Source organism: Lynx rufus, unplaced genomic scaffold, assembly GCF_022079265.1.
Source record: "Lynx rufus isolate CCGP_SWC_20201006 ecotype Redwood Valley unplaced genomic scaffold, mLynRuf1.p SCAF_6, whole genome shotgun sequence".
In the NCBI taxonomy this organism is placed as follows: domain Eukaryota; kingdom Metazoa; phylum Chordata; class Mammalia; order Carnivora; family Felidae; genus Lynx; species Lynx rufus.
Genome location: NW_025814878.1, coordinates 67,927,132 through 67,942,157, shown reverse-complemented (window position 1 = coordinate 67,942,157; position 15,026 = coordinate 67,927,132). Strand labels below are relative to the sequence as shown.

General features: G+C 34.3%; 1 protein-coding gene across 1 annotated transcript in view; it reads left to right on the top strand.

Annotated features, from left to right (window-relative positions):
• ZNF292 (zinc finger protein 292) overlaps positions 1-15,026 on the top strand; it is a 94,299-nt gene that overhangs the window by 57,660 nt on the left and 21,613 nt on the right. The window contains exon 6 of the mRNA XM_047101231.1: positions 9,777-9,979. Coding sequence (XP_046957187.1) covers positions 9,777-9,979 — 203 coding nt within the window. The remainder of the gene's footprint in view (positions 1-9,776; positions 9,980-15,026) is intronic.

The window sequence follows — 15,026 nt, the reverse complement described above, 5'->3', positions numbered from 1 at the left end:
TTTTGCTGATTAGCAATAAAAAAGATTCTTCATCCCGTTTCTTTATCCATTCACCTGTTAAAAGATATCTTGTTTGCTACAAGTTGCTGTTTATGAACAAAGCTACTATAAACATTTGCATGCAAGTTTCTGTGTGGACACAAGTTTCACATCAGTTGGGTAAATACTAGGAGTAAGATTGCTAAATCTTATGGTAAGACTATGTTTTGCTTTGTAAGAATCTGCCAGACTTTTTCTAAAGTGACTATACCATTTGTATTCTCACCAGCAATGAATGAGAATTCTTATTGCTCTAGACCCCCACTGGCAATTGGTATTACCTATTTGGGGGAATTTAGCATTCTAATAGGTGTATAGTAATACCACATTTTTGTTTCAGTTAACAATTTCTGTAATGACATAAGATCCTGAAGATCTTCTCATATGCATGCTTGCCATCTGTATATCTTCTTTGATGAGGCATCCCTTTAGAATTCTTGCCTGTTTTTTAATCAGATCATTTGTTTTCTTATTGTTAAGTTTTAACAGTTCTTTGTATATTTTGGATACAAGTCCTTTATAAGTTTTGCAAATATGTTCTTTCAGTCTGTGGCTTATCCTTTTCCTTAACAGTGCAGAAATTTTAAATTTTAAGGAAGTCCAACTTAGGAATTTTTTCTATTGTGGATCATGCTTTTGGTGTTTTATCTAAAAACTCATTACCACTGTGTTAACTATACTGAAATAAAATAAAATAGAGTAACAGTACATGCATACATAAATACATACATCCTCACTACCAAACCGAGAGTTCTATAGATTTTTTCTCATAGAAGTTTTGCATTTTATATTTGGGTCTCTGATACATTTGGGGACATTTTGGGATAATTTGACAGGTATAACCTAATTTGTGTTCAGTGAATCTGTCTTGTCACTTAACACTCACATACCTTCTTCTGAACAATCACAAGCCATGTTTTTAATATAATTAATTTTGAGACTCTTATTTAGGATTATTTCTATTGCTCAGCCCCATTTTGAAAATTACATTTTCCTATCTATCCCTATTTAAAAGGATAGATTATTAGATTATTAGATTAGATTAGATTATTAGATTAATATAGTTTATTATTATCAGAACCACCATAAGAAAAGAGGAAGTCTCCCTTTTCTCTGTCATTATAAATAATACATAGTCAAACCCAAGCAGCAGACTTTTCTCGAGAAGGTACCCACCTTTGCCAGTTTGATTGTTCTCAACATTTTTGGTGAGCTAGGGGCCATCTTGGGTTCTAGCTTTAATAACAATTCACACAGATTAGTACCAGGTCTATAACACTCAGGGTGTGTGTATCCTTGGTCCTGAGCCTGCTTCCCCTTCTTTTGTATATGTCATCATTTTACAATCTAGACTCTGAGAGAGCTCCCTATTACAGTCACACTGAATCCCTTCAGCCTTTCCCCTTATTCTGATATATTGGGATAATTTGCAGTTGCACAGATTAAATTTTTATCATCTTTCCAGTCCTTTCTTGAATTTGAAGCCCAGCAGTGTCTTTCCCCCCAGAACCCATTCTTTTTCAAAGGAAATTTCTAAAGCTTAAGCTTTACCACAGTACTTATAAATCCTTAAGAGTTTTGTGAGAAAATAAGTCTTTATTTTAGTAATAAACTTTGCATTTAAAAGTGAAGGTAGAGAATTGTTCCTTGGTTTATCAGGTATTAGTATACATAAGATATAATAATATTTTGAAGGGAGGGGAGATGGGAGGAGAGAGCAGGTGATAACTCATACTTTCCAGGTAAATAGGATGAGGCCAGATATGATTACAGCTGCATTTACTTTTGGATAAGAAATCTGTAGTTCCTTCACTCTTTTGGTACATTTTTGGTGTATTTTTTTTGTATAAAGATATATACAATATATATTTTTTTATAAAGATATATATAATATATATATTTTCGTATAAAGAGATACATATATATCTTTACCTGTCTATACAGAGAATGCCAGAAGAGGTGACTCTGAAACCTAGACTTAAATCTACTGACACTTTTTTTGTGTTAGGACATTTCTTACAGAAAGTTACTAAAAAGAAAACCTTAAAGACTGTATTAAGTACTTTTAGGAATACAGTTGACCTAACTTGTTTCTCTTTGGTTGTCCCTCCCTCCCTTCCTCTGTTTGTTTAATTTCCTTTTTCCATTGCTTTGTGTCCCCTTCTCTTCTTTGCCCTTAACTGACCTTGTCTTGGTATACAAAATAACTGAAGGGAACATTTTAGATTTTATTTTTAAAAATCACTACTAAATTAGATTGCCTTTTACTTGTTTATAACCCTTAGATCCTTGAGGATCAGTGACGGGATAAAATTAAGCTGACAGAATTGAACTACAGTAAGCTTATAAAAGTATTCACTCACAGTTTTGGGCTGATGACATATTTGTATTTATACTCTACTATTATGTAATTAAATATAAACATAGTGACCCCCATATTTTCATTTTCACTAAAAATGATTTTTTTTTTTTTTAATTTTTTTTTTTTCAACGTTTATTTATTTTTGGGACAGAGAGAGACAGAGCATGAACGGGGGAGGGGCAGAGAGAGAGGAAGACACAGAATCGGAAACAGGCTCCAGGCTCTGAGCCATCAGCCCAGAGCCCGACGCGGGGCTCGAACTCACGGACCGCGAGATCGTGACCTGGCTGAAGTCGGACGCTCAACCGACTGCGCCACCCAGGCGCCCCTAAAAATGATTTTAAAATACACTCACTGGTTTCTTGAAACATTAATGAGTGTATTTTATAATAATGTTATGTGGATAAATATGTCAGAACTTAAACATAAAACTCATAATGAGACCTTACTTGACACAAAAATTTTAATGTTGCATACTAACTAGGTTCATCTATTATGTGGATTTTTATTAAATAAAAAATTCTTTTTAAATGTTTATTTTTGAGACAGAGACAGCACAAGTTGGGGAGGGGCAGAGAGAGAGAGGGGAGACAGAGAATCCCAAGCATGGCTGGTGTCGCCAGCGCAAAGCCCGACACAGGGATTGAACCCACAAGTTGTGAGATCATGACCTGAGCTGAAACCAAGACCCTGACCCTTAACCGACTGAGCCACCCAGGTGCTCTGACAGAATTTTTTTTTTAATTTCTAAAAATTCTGTTTCATATCAATCATGTCAAAAATTCAGTTATAAATTTTTACTATAATCCATTATGACCATAAAGTTTCAGATTAATGAAAAAGGAAGCAAGACTGAAATCTTTTAAGTAAAAATTCTATTTCTTACAAATGTAATATATTCCCTCAAGAAAGGATGAGGGGTGGGGTGACTATTAAGACTATCCCTAATTGGTAATTTGGGCACTGAAATCTAGATACCTACAGCAGTGGTACTCAATCCTGGCTGTGCCTAAATCACCTGGACAGTTTTCAGACATTTCAGTGCTTAAGAGGCCTACCTCAGACCATAGTCTCTGGGTCTGAGCCCCAGGCATCAGTAGTTTTTTGTAAGATCAAGATAATTGTACAGCCAGGGTTAAGAGCCACTTATCCAGAGCTTGATGTGTTGTGTTTTTATTAAATTTCTAAATTTGGATTTTTGTGACTAACAATGCCTCATTGATTTTTTAATTTTTTTTATTGTGGTTAAAAACATGTAACATAAAATATACCATTTAATCATTTTTAAGTGTATAGTTCAGTGTTAAGTATATTCATATTGTTGTAAAACAGGTCTCCAGAACTTTTTCATTTGCAAAACTAAAATTCTGTAATAATAGCAACTCCTTCTACCCTACCCACTTCTACCAGCCAGTAGTTAAGCACCATTTTACTTTTGGTTTCTATGATTTGATTACTTTAATACCATATTTACCTTTTTGTGACTAGCTTATTTCACTTAACATAATGTTTTCAAGGATAATCCATGTTGTAGCATGTGACAGGATTTCCTTTCTTTTTAAGGCACCTGTGTGCATCAGTCAGTTGAGTGTCTGACTCTTGATTCCAGCTCAGGTCATGATCCCAGGGTTGTGGGATTGAGCCCTGTGTTGGGCTCTGCTCTGAGTGTGGAGACTGCTTAAGATTCTGTCTCTCTTCCTTGCTCGCATGCTCTCTCTCAAAAATAAAAAAAAGTGAATAATATTCCACTGCATGTATATACCACATTTTGTTTATTCATTTATTGGTGGACATTGGGATTGCTTCCACTTCTTGGCTGTTATGAGTAATATTGCTGTAAACATGGGGGTGCATGTGCATATCACTTTAAGACCCTCCTTTCAGTTCTTATGTGTATATACCCATAAGTGGGATAGCTGGATCGTATGGTAGCTAGTTCTATTTTAACTTTTTGGGGAACTTCCATATTGTTTTCCATAGAAGTTGCTCCGTTTTACAGTCCCATCAACAGTGCACAAAGGTTCCAATTTCTCCATATCCTCACCAGCATTTATTTTCTGGGTTTTTTTGTTTGTTTGTTTGTTTTTGATAATAACTATTCTAATGGTGTGAGGTAATATCTCATTGTAGTTTTGATTTGCATTTCTCTGATGATTAGTTGGGTATCTTCTCATGTGTTAGACTTTTGTATATCCTCTTTGCAGAAATGTCTGTTAAAGTCATTTGTCCACTTTATAATAGGATTATTTGATATTTTATTGTTCTAAACATTTTTTATATATCCTGGATATCAACTCCTTATCAGGTATATGATTTGCAAATACTTCCTCCCATTATGTAGGCTGCCTTTTCACCCCATTGATTCTGTCCTTTGATGCATAAAAATTAGGTTTGATGTAGTTCCAGTTGTCCGTGTTTGGGTTTTTTGTATGTACCTTGGTGTCATATCCAATAAATCCTTGCCAAGTCTAGTGTCTTCAAGCTTATCCTCTTTGTTTTCTCCTAGGAGTTTTATGGTTTTTGTCTTAAATTTAGATCTTCAATCCATTTTGAGTTAAATTCTTATATGGTATACAGTAAGTGTCCCACTTCATTTTTTTACATGTGGATGTGAGTTTTCCCAGCACCATTTGCTGAAAAGATTGTCCATTTCTCATTGAGTGATTTTGGCAGTCTTGTTGAAGATCATTTGACTATATATGTGAGGGTTTATTTTTGGACTTTCTGTTCTACAGCATTGCCTATATATCTTTGTTATTAGGCCAGTACCACACTGTTTTGAAAATGTAGCTTTATAAATTATTTTGAAGTGAGGAAGTGTGACACCTCAGACTTCGATCTTTTTCAAAATTATTTTGGCTATTTGGAATCCCTTGAGATTTCATATGAATGTTAGGCTAAATTTTTCTATCTCTGCAAAAAATGCCATTGAAATTTTGACAGGAATTGTATTGAATTCTTAAATTGTTTTGATAGGTGGACATTTTGACAATTATTAAGTCTTTCAATCTATGAACACAGGAATCTTTCCACTTACTTGTGTCTTTAATTTCTTTCAGCCATGTTTTATAGATTTCAGGGACAAGTATTTCACCTTCTTGGTTAGGTTTATTTCTTTTTTTTTTTTAATTTGTTTTCATGTTTGTTTATTTTTGAGAGAGAAAGAGAGAGAACACAAGCAGGGGAGGGGCAGAGAGAGAGGGAGACACAGAATCTGAAGCAGGCTCCAGGCTCCGAGCTGTCAGCAGAGTGCAGGGTCGAACTCACAACCTGAGCCAAAGTCGAACGCTCAACCGACTGAGCCACCCAGGTGCCCCAGTTAGGTTTATTTCTAAGTATTTTATTCTTTTTGTTAATATGGTAAAATAGAATTGTTTTCTTAATTTCCTTTTCAGGTTGTTCATTGCTAGTGTATAAAAATGCAATTTATTTTTGTATCCTGTAACTTTTTGCTAAAGTCATTTACTCTAATTGTTTTTTTGTGTGTGTGGAATCTTTAGGGTTTTCTATATGTAAGATCATGTCATCTGCAGTCCGATTATTTTACTTCTTTCCAATTTGAATGCATTTTCTTTTTTTTTCTCTCATCTAAATGCTAAACTGTTTTTATGATAAAATACAAATTGTATTTTTTAAAAAGGAATAGGTAATGCAGATTCGGGTAGGCCATGATGAAGATTTTAGAATTTACTCTGAAGGCAAAGGGACCATTGGAGGATTTTAAACTGGGAGAAGACAATCAAGTGTGTACTTTAAAAAAAAAAAGAAAAGAAAAGAAAAATAAATTTAAAAAAAGAAAAGAAAAGAAGACGCAAGTCCTAGTGGAGATGATGGCTTAAGAGTGGATGCAGGAGACTAACAAAGTGCAACAAAGTGGTCTGGTAGATTAAAGACTGGGCTGGGAGGAGTGGGTGAATGGCAGGAGTAGAGATGGGGAAGAGTGAATGGATTGAGTATTTAGGAATTATAAGTGACAGAATTAGGTGGTGGATTGGATGTGTGGGTGAGAAGCAAGTATGAGAGAGCATTTTTAAGGCCAACTCTTAGATTCCTGGCTTTGAGTACAACTAAGTGGATTGAGATGACATATGCTGTGGTATGGAGGTTTTCCCCCCAAATGTTTATCTATTTATTTTGAGAGAGAGAGAGAATAGAATCCCAAGCAGGCTCTGCACTGTCTGCACAGAGCCCAGTGAGGGCTCCATCTCACAAACTGTGAGACCACGACCTGAGCTAAAATCAAGAGTCGGATGCTTAACCAACTGAGACACCCAGGCATCCCAGTATAGAGATTTTTGTATGCAGAGTTTGAGATGGTTGTTAAATAGCTAGTTCAGAGATGCTACAGAGGAAATCGTTTGCAGATCTTGGCATGGAGATACACATCCAATTAATAAGTTCATTCCACTTTGAGGAGAATTCAGGACCTAGTCTGAATTAAGTTTTTGTGCATAGGACATGCTCGTTTGGTATTTGTGGAATGATTTATCACAAAAATCCAACATATATATTGTAATATATTTAAAGTTAATTATCTTTAATGTAGGAACTAGTATTTTTAAATATTATGTATGTGGCATTCTATGAGAAGATGCCATTTCTTACTTTCTCAATTGAACTGGCTAAACATTCATTTACATTGTCATTTTATGTAATCCAGCTCTCTTGACAGGCTCAAATGTGGTAAAACCTGCTTTTCTGTTCAAGTCCATAAATACAGGTAAAATAGATTAAAAGGTTACACACCAGTAAAATTCAGGATATTTTTACTTTTCTAGAATGGGAATGGGAAAAGCAAGGTGAGGAATGAGATGTGCTATGACTAGCTATTCAAGGATAAATATAAAACTTTTTTTCGTAAGTCTGGCAAGCACTAAAACAGGTAGTCTTTGAGGTGATGTTGTAACATCTGTGATGTCTGGATTGGAGAGGAATAGAGAAAGATACAGAGGAATGGGAAAAAGGAAAGCAGTGAGGAAGAAATGGAGAAAGGCGGGGGAGAGTGAGCATTTATTAGGTTCTGAAATGGGTATTAAGATATAATCTACTTTTGATCCATTTGAACCCCGTGCTTCAGAATTATTTTCCCTTAAAAGTTAATGCCACCTCACAGCTCTTTACTGCTATACAGTGCCACTCTAATGAGAAGTAGACACACTAGGGGCATCCTAGTCAGTTAAGCATCTGACTCTTGATCTCAGCTCGGGTCTTAATCTCAGTGTCGTGAGTTCAAGTCCCCTGTTGGAGCCTATTTAAAAAATGCCCAGCGTGGAGCCTACTTTAAAAAAAAAAAAAAAAAAAAGCAGACACACTAGTCAAATGTGAATTTTGTTTTCTAATGCCACCACTGTATTAAGCTGGAAGTCAGAGGACCCATTTTTTCTTTCTGGTCCTGGTTCTGTCATTAACTGGCTGTATGACCTTAGGACGTTACTTACCTTCTGTGAGCCTCAGTTTACTCATCTGCCAAATGATGGAGCTGGACAAAATGATTTGTAAAGTCCCTTCTGCTCTAATACTCTGTATTTCTTTGGAATCAATTTTGCCCTAAGCGTGGCAGTGGTTTCTTATCATTAAAAAAAAAAAAAAAAAAATCCACGTGCAACTATGTTTTTGACATTTTACAGTATTAACATATATCCTCCTATACATTGAACTAGCACAGAAATTATTTTGTACAATCTGTCATTCTAATTTATATGTTGCTATTTGAGATTTTAGGGACGATTTGAGTTTCTATTCAGAGTGTCATCAGTTTTGTTAAATACTTGCCACCTTTAAATAATTTCTTTGCCACAGTCCTCAGAATTTGTTGATTTTGAATTTTAATAGGAATATTTTAAGTAATTCCCAGACTTTGTATTGCTGGCTTTTTCCTTTTGAAAGAATGACCAGGAAAGTAAAACTTTTTTAAGTCTGTGACTTATTTATAGCCAGAACAACTTTATTTTCACTTTTTTTTTTTAAGTTCTCATTTAAAATCTTTACTGATTTTGGTTTGGCAGTGAACTAAACTGTTAAAAGATATTTGCAATATAATTGTCCCCAGTAGAATCATGTGATATTAAAAAAAAAAAAGTAATGCTCCATATATGTAAGACATATAGTCAGAGGCACTGTAAAGTTATGTTTAGTTTTATTTCTCTCTGTTCAGTCTTTATACTTTTTGATTTAGTTTAATGTGGCAGAGAGTAGAATAGAAAGTGGCAAGTACAAAGGTCTAGACTTCAAGAAAAGGATGGGATTTGGGTTTCTGTGTTAAAATGCTTATACGCTCATGGTTTTAATACTGAGGAGCCATGATTATACTTTCTTATAGGAGAGTCTTTTTACAGTGGAATACAGGAATATAGTACAGTTATACCTAAAAAATAAAGGTACTAGTGGGTAGCAAAGGATGTTTAAAAAAGGAAGAAAATGTCTCACTTTCCATCTTTTAACTTACAAATTGCTTACTAGACGTATCTTCCAGTCTGTTCATAAAGAGAGAAATTGTGTGTTTTATTTGGAGTATTAAAATTGTATTCCCAAAAGCCTTCCAAAGGTTTCAGGCTAGCCATCACCCAGTAGATTTTTAAACATGATTTTCTCAATGTGATAAAGAAAACAGGGAAGAGTTTAAATTTGCACTGTTAAAATTTAGACTCTCCCTCACAAATACAAAAAGTAAAGATTCTTATTTGTAGTTCATCAAACAGGCAGTAGGAAATTCAAAGACTTGAACAGAGTAGAAGTGTATTATGCTTAAGTGGGTCGTGAGGAAATGTTGAGGTTTATCGGTTAATGTTTTAAAAGTTACAAACCTATGAAGTTTCAGCAGACTTCACCCACTCCCTTAATTTTTCTATAGATACTTAATTTGTTTTAGAACACCTATTAAAGCAAAATAGACCTCACCTTTGTAAAATAAAAAATACATCATCAGTACTGAACACAGTTATTGGTTGAATCTCATCCTCTAGCGTATCCAAGTATCTTTTGTGGTTACCAGTATGAGTGTGTAATGCTCCAGTACTGCAAACTTCTAGGGATGCTACTTTCTGGTATTCAAGAATAAATGTGAGGAAAAGAATTTACTATAATTTTAATAGCAATGGCTATTAGAATTCAATACAAAATTATTTTTAAGTTAATTCACTTCATTCTAAATGGTACTCTCAGGTAAAAATATTTAATGCAACTTTTAAAAGTTAGTGTAATCTCCTTTTGCTTATTAAGGTCAAGTATTTTGTAACAGTGTGACAGTAATAGAAAATTGCAAAGAAAAAAGAGTAGTAGTTCCTGTGCTTAAAAATATATATATATTCCTGATAAGTATTTGTATTGCAAATGAATTTTCAAATGTTAATAATCTATTATGTCTTGTTTTTTAAAGTGAATGAATTTTTAGCTTTTGAGGGTCCCATCTTGTTGGATATGAGAATTAAACATCTAATCAAAACCAATCAGTTAAGTCAAGCAACTGCTCTAGCAAAGCTGTGTTCTGACCATCCAGAGATTGGTACAAAAGGTAGTTTTAAGCAAACTTACCTTGTTTGTCTTTGTACATCATCACCAAATGAAAAGTTAATGGAAGAGGTGAGTATATTTTCTTTTGTTAGTAATTAATTTTAAAAATGAAGAAGTTAATTTTCAATTAGAATGTCTTTGACTTCTCTTTCTTTTAGATAGTGAGGGACTATTGTCAGTCTTAACTTTTCAGTATGCTCTTGGGTAGTGATTCTAAGCAGCTTTCAGAATTATATGTAAACTGATTTCATCTAGCTTCTGTTTTAAATAATTCGAATCTTTTTACTGCTTTGGTTAAATTATGGGAAAGATGGAGGTGGCTTAACAATTTAGTAGGATGTTTATATTTGTCAGCAGTTGGGCCTTAACTTTAGTTTTACCTGATACTTGTAGGATACTTGTAGATCTTTCTAACTGGCTAATTTAAGTAACTATTGGAATTTATTTGACTTCTTACTAAGAATATGTTTTCTGTTTTACACACACACACACACACACACTCATGCACGCACACATAATGTATTCAAAAACATAATGTATCCTAGGAAAAAGTTATAAATACAGATAGATAAATGTCTATATATAGGTCACAATTTTACTTGTATATTTAATGTAAAGCTTTATTTTCTCTGTGTGACATACGATATTTTTACTTCTAGTTTGACATAAAACATAGTATTCATGTATTTGTTTTATACTACAGAATTCTGAGGTAGAATCATGGTCCAAATGGGAATTTGCATAATATAGCCTCAGAAACCTGAACGCCTACATGAGGTTACAGGTTGTAATTGTAGAGGTAATTGTGTGATTTTTTTTCTTTTTTTTTTTTTTTTTTTAAAGACTAGAAAATGAAGAGGAAGATGGTAGCCTTGGACCAAGATTAGGTCCAATAAGGTTGTTGTGGATGGTGAGGATAATGAGGATACTGGGAAGAGTGATGTCTGGCATTTTCTAGGCTGGATAGAATAGCTCCCAGTGCTGTAGCCTAGGGAATTATATCATTAGTTTAGACATTGGCTAATCCATAGATTTTTTTTCTTTATTTCTCTTTTATCTCAGATAATTGGCTTTTTAGTCTCTATATCAGAGCAAAGTAGGAGACTGAAGTTTTCTTATTAGTTCAGAATAGCTATGCAGACAGTTAATTGGCAGATATATAGTTTCTTAAGATAGCTTTTGAAATGTATTGAACAGTTTTTCTAAAATTCTTAAATTAACTATTGTGCTGCTGCTACATCTTAGATTTTTTTCAACTCAAATAAAGCTTTCATTATCAGTTCAGCTCTTGTCCTTATGTCAATCTGTCCATCCATCCATCCTCCCTTCGGCAAATTTTTATTAAGCACCGTGGGGTTAAATGTGAGTTAAGGCATAAGCCTTGGCCTAAAGAATCTTTAACTTCTAATAGAAAACTTTCTAAACATAGGGTCATTGGATTAGCTTTGAAGTCCTGTTTGAAGTTGAAGAGTATGAATTTGTAATTTCCAGGAAGAATCTGTATTTCTAACTCTCTTGAATAATCAAAAGATCTTGCAATACTGAACCTAAGTTTCCTTTTGGTTTAGTTGAGTAGTAGCAACCCAGCTTGCTCTGGGACGTCCTCAGGAAAATTCTCTATGAGGACCCCAAGTATCTCTGATATCCTATGAAATGATTTTTTTCCTTCTTACATTAAGCAGATAGAATTAAGGCATTCCATGTTCTTTTTGTTTGTTTGTTTAATGTTTATTTCTTTTTGAGAGAGAGAAAGGGAGTGGCAGAGAGATAGGGACAGAGGATCGAAAGCAGGCTCCATGCTGACAGCAGAGGGCCTGATGCGGGGTTCAAATGCACAAGCTGTGAGACTATGACCTGAGCTGAATTCTGACGCTTAACCGACTGAGCCATCCAGGCACCCCAAGTCTACACATTCTTGCTAAAAGTCTCCCTTTGCTTAGAGATGGTTTGGTTATTCTTTTATGTTCCTATTACAAACATATAGAAACTTTTTCTTCATTTCCCATGTGAAGTGGGTTAAGATTGGCTGTCACCAAGGTCTATTTTATTTCTGCCCCAGGGAAAAGTAGTCACTTTGGAACAATTGCCCAAAGACAGAGGTGGTATTCTCTCTTTCTCTTTCTCTCTCTCACACACATTCATTTACCTTTACTTGTCTGGTTCTTATAAGCATTTGAGGTTTTTACCCATTCCTTATAGTTTGGTGGGAATAGATACTGGAAAGAGTCAACCATAGGCTGGATTCTCTGGTCCTTTTGAGGAAATCCTTGTCCAAGTGAGCCAGTAGGCAAGGGATTGACTATTCCCCCAGGATCCTTTCATTGTAATAGAATTAGCAGCTAGCCCTGGTAGATGGCTGAAGAATGGGGCTGAGAGAGTGGAGTGTCTGTCTGGCTTCTCTGGAATTACTAGCTTGGTCTGTAATCTTGATAGAGGTATAAAACGAAGTGAGCATTGTTTATTTTAGATCCAGTATTTCTGTTGGTTTTGTCATTAAAATAAACATAGAATTTAAAAAGTAAAATTTTCTTTCTCTCTAACCATCACTTCTCAATTTAATACTCCCCCAAGTAATCATTCAGTTTGAAATTTGATATATAACCTTTCTGATAGTTATATATATATTTTTTCTGTATATTTTTCTATATATGTATGCACCCTGGCAGCTAATTACTTTTTCCCCATTTATTATGAACATCTTTCCATATTGTTCCATATAGATCAACCTCATTCTTATGGCTGCATAATTCCATAGTATGTATTTGTAATAACTTTAGTCAGACTAGGGGGCATTTGAACTATTGTCTTGTATATATATCCTTTCATTCCTGTCAGAGGCACACTGGTGGGACAGATTTCTGGAAGTGGACTTCCTGGATCAAGGAATTTTTAAATTAATAGATAGGGACTTACTACCAGCCAAAAAAGATTATGCCAATTTATATTCCCATAAACAGCATATGAAATTTCCTCTTCCCTAACACTGGAGATAATTTGTCTTTTAAATTTTTGCTAGCCTGAGAGTTTAAAAAAAAAAAAAAAAAAAAGCTCGTTATTTGCTTTTATGTTTTATTAGTATGAGAGGTTTACCATTTAAATTATTTTATAGAAGGAAAGCAATTTTATCTTGGTAAGCAAAAAAGACTTCTTAAAATGTGATTAGCGCCAATACATTTTAAAAGTATACTCAGTAAATGTATATAAATACTGGTGAAATGTTCTATATTTTTTGAATACCTGGCATAAAGAGCCATATTAAAACCTAAAAGTCATCTTTCATGTTTTGTTTTTTTTTTTAATTTTTTTAATGTTTATATCTGCGTGCATGAGCAGGGTAGGGGCAGAGAGAGAGGGAGACACAGAATCCAAAGCAGGCTCCAGGCTCTGTGCTATCAGCACAGAGCCTGATGTGGGGCTCGAACCTAAGAACCACGAGATCGTGACCTGAGCTGAAGTTGGACGCTTAACCAACTGAGCCACCCAGGCACCCCTCATCTTTCATGTTTTTGAAATGGTTTTTCTGTTTTACAGAGAGTTTAGCATAATACGTCTTTAACAGATCATTCTGATTTTAAAAATTTATTCAGTTCTAAATTTTCTGGTACTTAAATTTTTGCTCATTTTTCAAAGCAATAGAGAAAAGATATCCATATTATATAAATAGTCCCTATTTAGGTAAACACTGGTAATTGCTACTTTATGCTGCCTTGGATTTAAAAAAATAATAATTCTTGTTCATTGATAGCTATATTTGACTTGTATTTCACTTTCATAGTTTGAATAGAGCCATTCATTAGTCTAAATACAGTTTCATTTTCCCTGCCATTCTCTTTAGTGTCCTGTTTTTTTGAGAGGACTCTCTAGTGGCAAATCAGGGAAATGAAAGACAGTGAAAATTGTTTTCTTAGTATACCTATAAAAAGTGAGGTTTTCTGTATTATTGAATATGGCAAATGTTTCAGTTGATATGTTGTATATGTATGAAATAAGTATGTAGAGGCTACCTAACATACAAATATATATTTCTAATGATTAACTGTAAGCTAATGTAAGTAATGGCATTGGGAAAATAGGTTTCCTTATATATAATATACACATTTTACATCATTGGAGCAAGAAGAGTGGCTTAGGTTTTAGAAGAACCGGACAACATGGGCGCCTGGGTGGCACAGTTGGTTAAGTGTCCGACTTCGACTTCAGCTCAGGTCATGATCTCACAGTTCGTGAGTTTGAGCCTCACGTCGGGCTCTATGGACATCTCGGAGCATGAAGCCTGCTTTGGATTCTCTGTCTCCCTCTCTCTGTTGCTCCCCCACTCACGCTCTGTCTCTCTCTCTCTCTCTCAAAAATGAATAAACATTAAAAAAAAAATAGTGTAGAAGAATGACAACAAAAGATCGGTTTCAAAACAAATTAGATTTTCAGGATATAAGATTTTTTTATTAAACCTGAACATGTGAAAATCAATATTTAGCAATAAAGGGCCTCAACTTGCTTGTGCATGGAGAATTCTGAAAAGAATACAGACTTTGAAGCTACATCTGGGTTGAAATCTTGACTACCACTAATTAAGCATGTGACTGAGCAAGTAACCTCTCTGAACCTTATCTCTAAAAAGTTAATAGTAATATCTACCAGGCAAGATATTGTGCAGATTTAGCAATACTATTTCTGAAGAAGCTGGCACAAATAAATAGAAGCTGCTATTATTGTTATTATTAACATGAAAAAGTAAACAAAACTCATAGGTCGACTTCTCATAATTGTCTGTATGTGTGTACCAGGATAATTGTTTAAAATTAACACAGTTTGCAGTAAAAGATAATGTGATTAAATGGAAAGAATGTGAGTATTTGATGTCAGTCAGACAAAATTTGATTTATAGTTCTACCACTTAATTAACTTTTGCAACTTGGGCAAATAATTTGTTTGAACACCACATTCATTATGTAAAAAATGTTAATTATAATGCCTACCTAGTAGAAAATTTCTGATTAAATAATAAAATATGTCTGACAGTGCACTTAATGTGATACAGATATTTGAAAATATTGTATGATTACATATTGTTCAGCCCCTTTTTAATTTTTTTAAATGAGCTCACTTAAAGATTTGT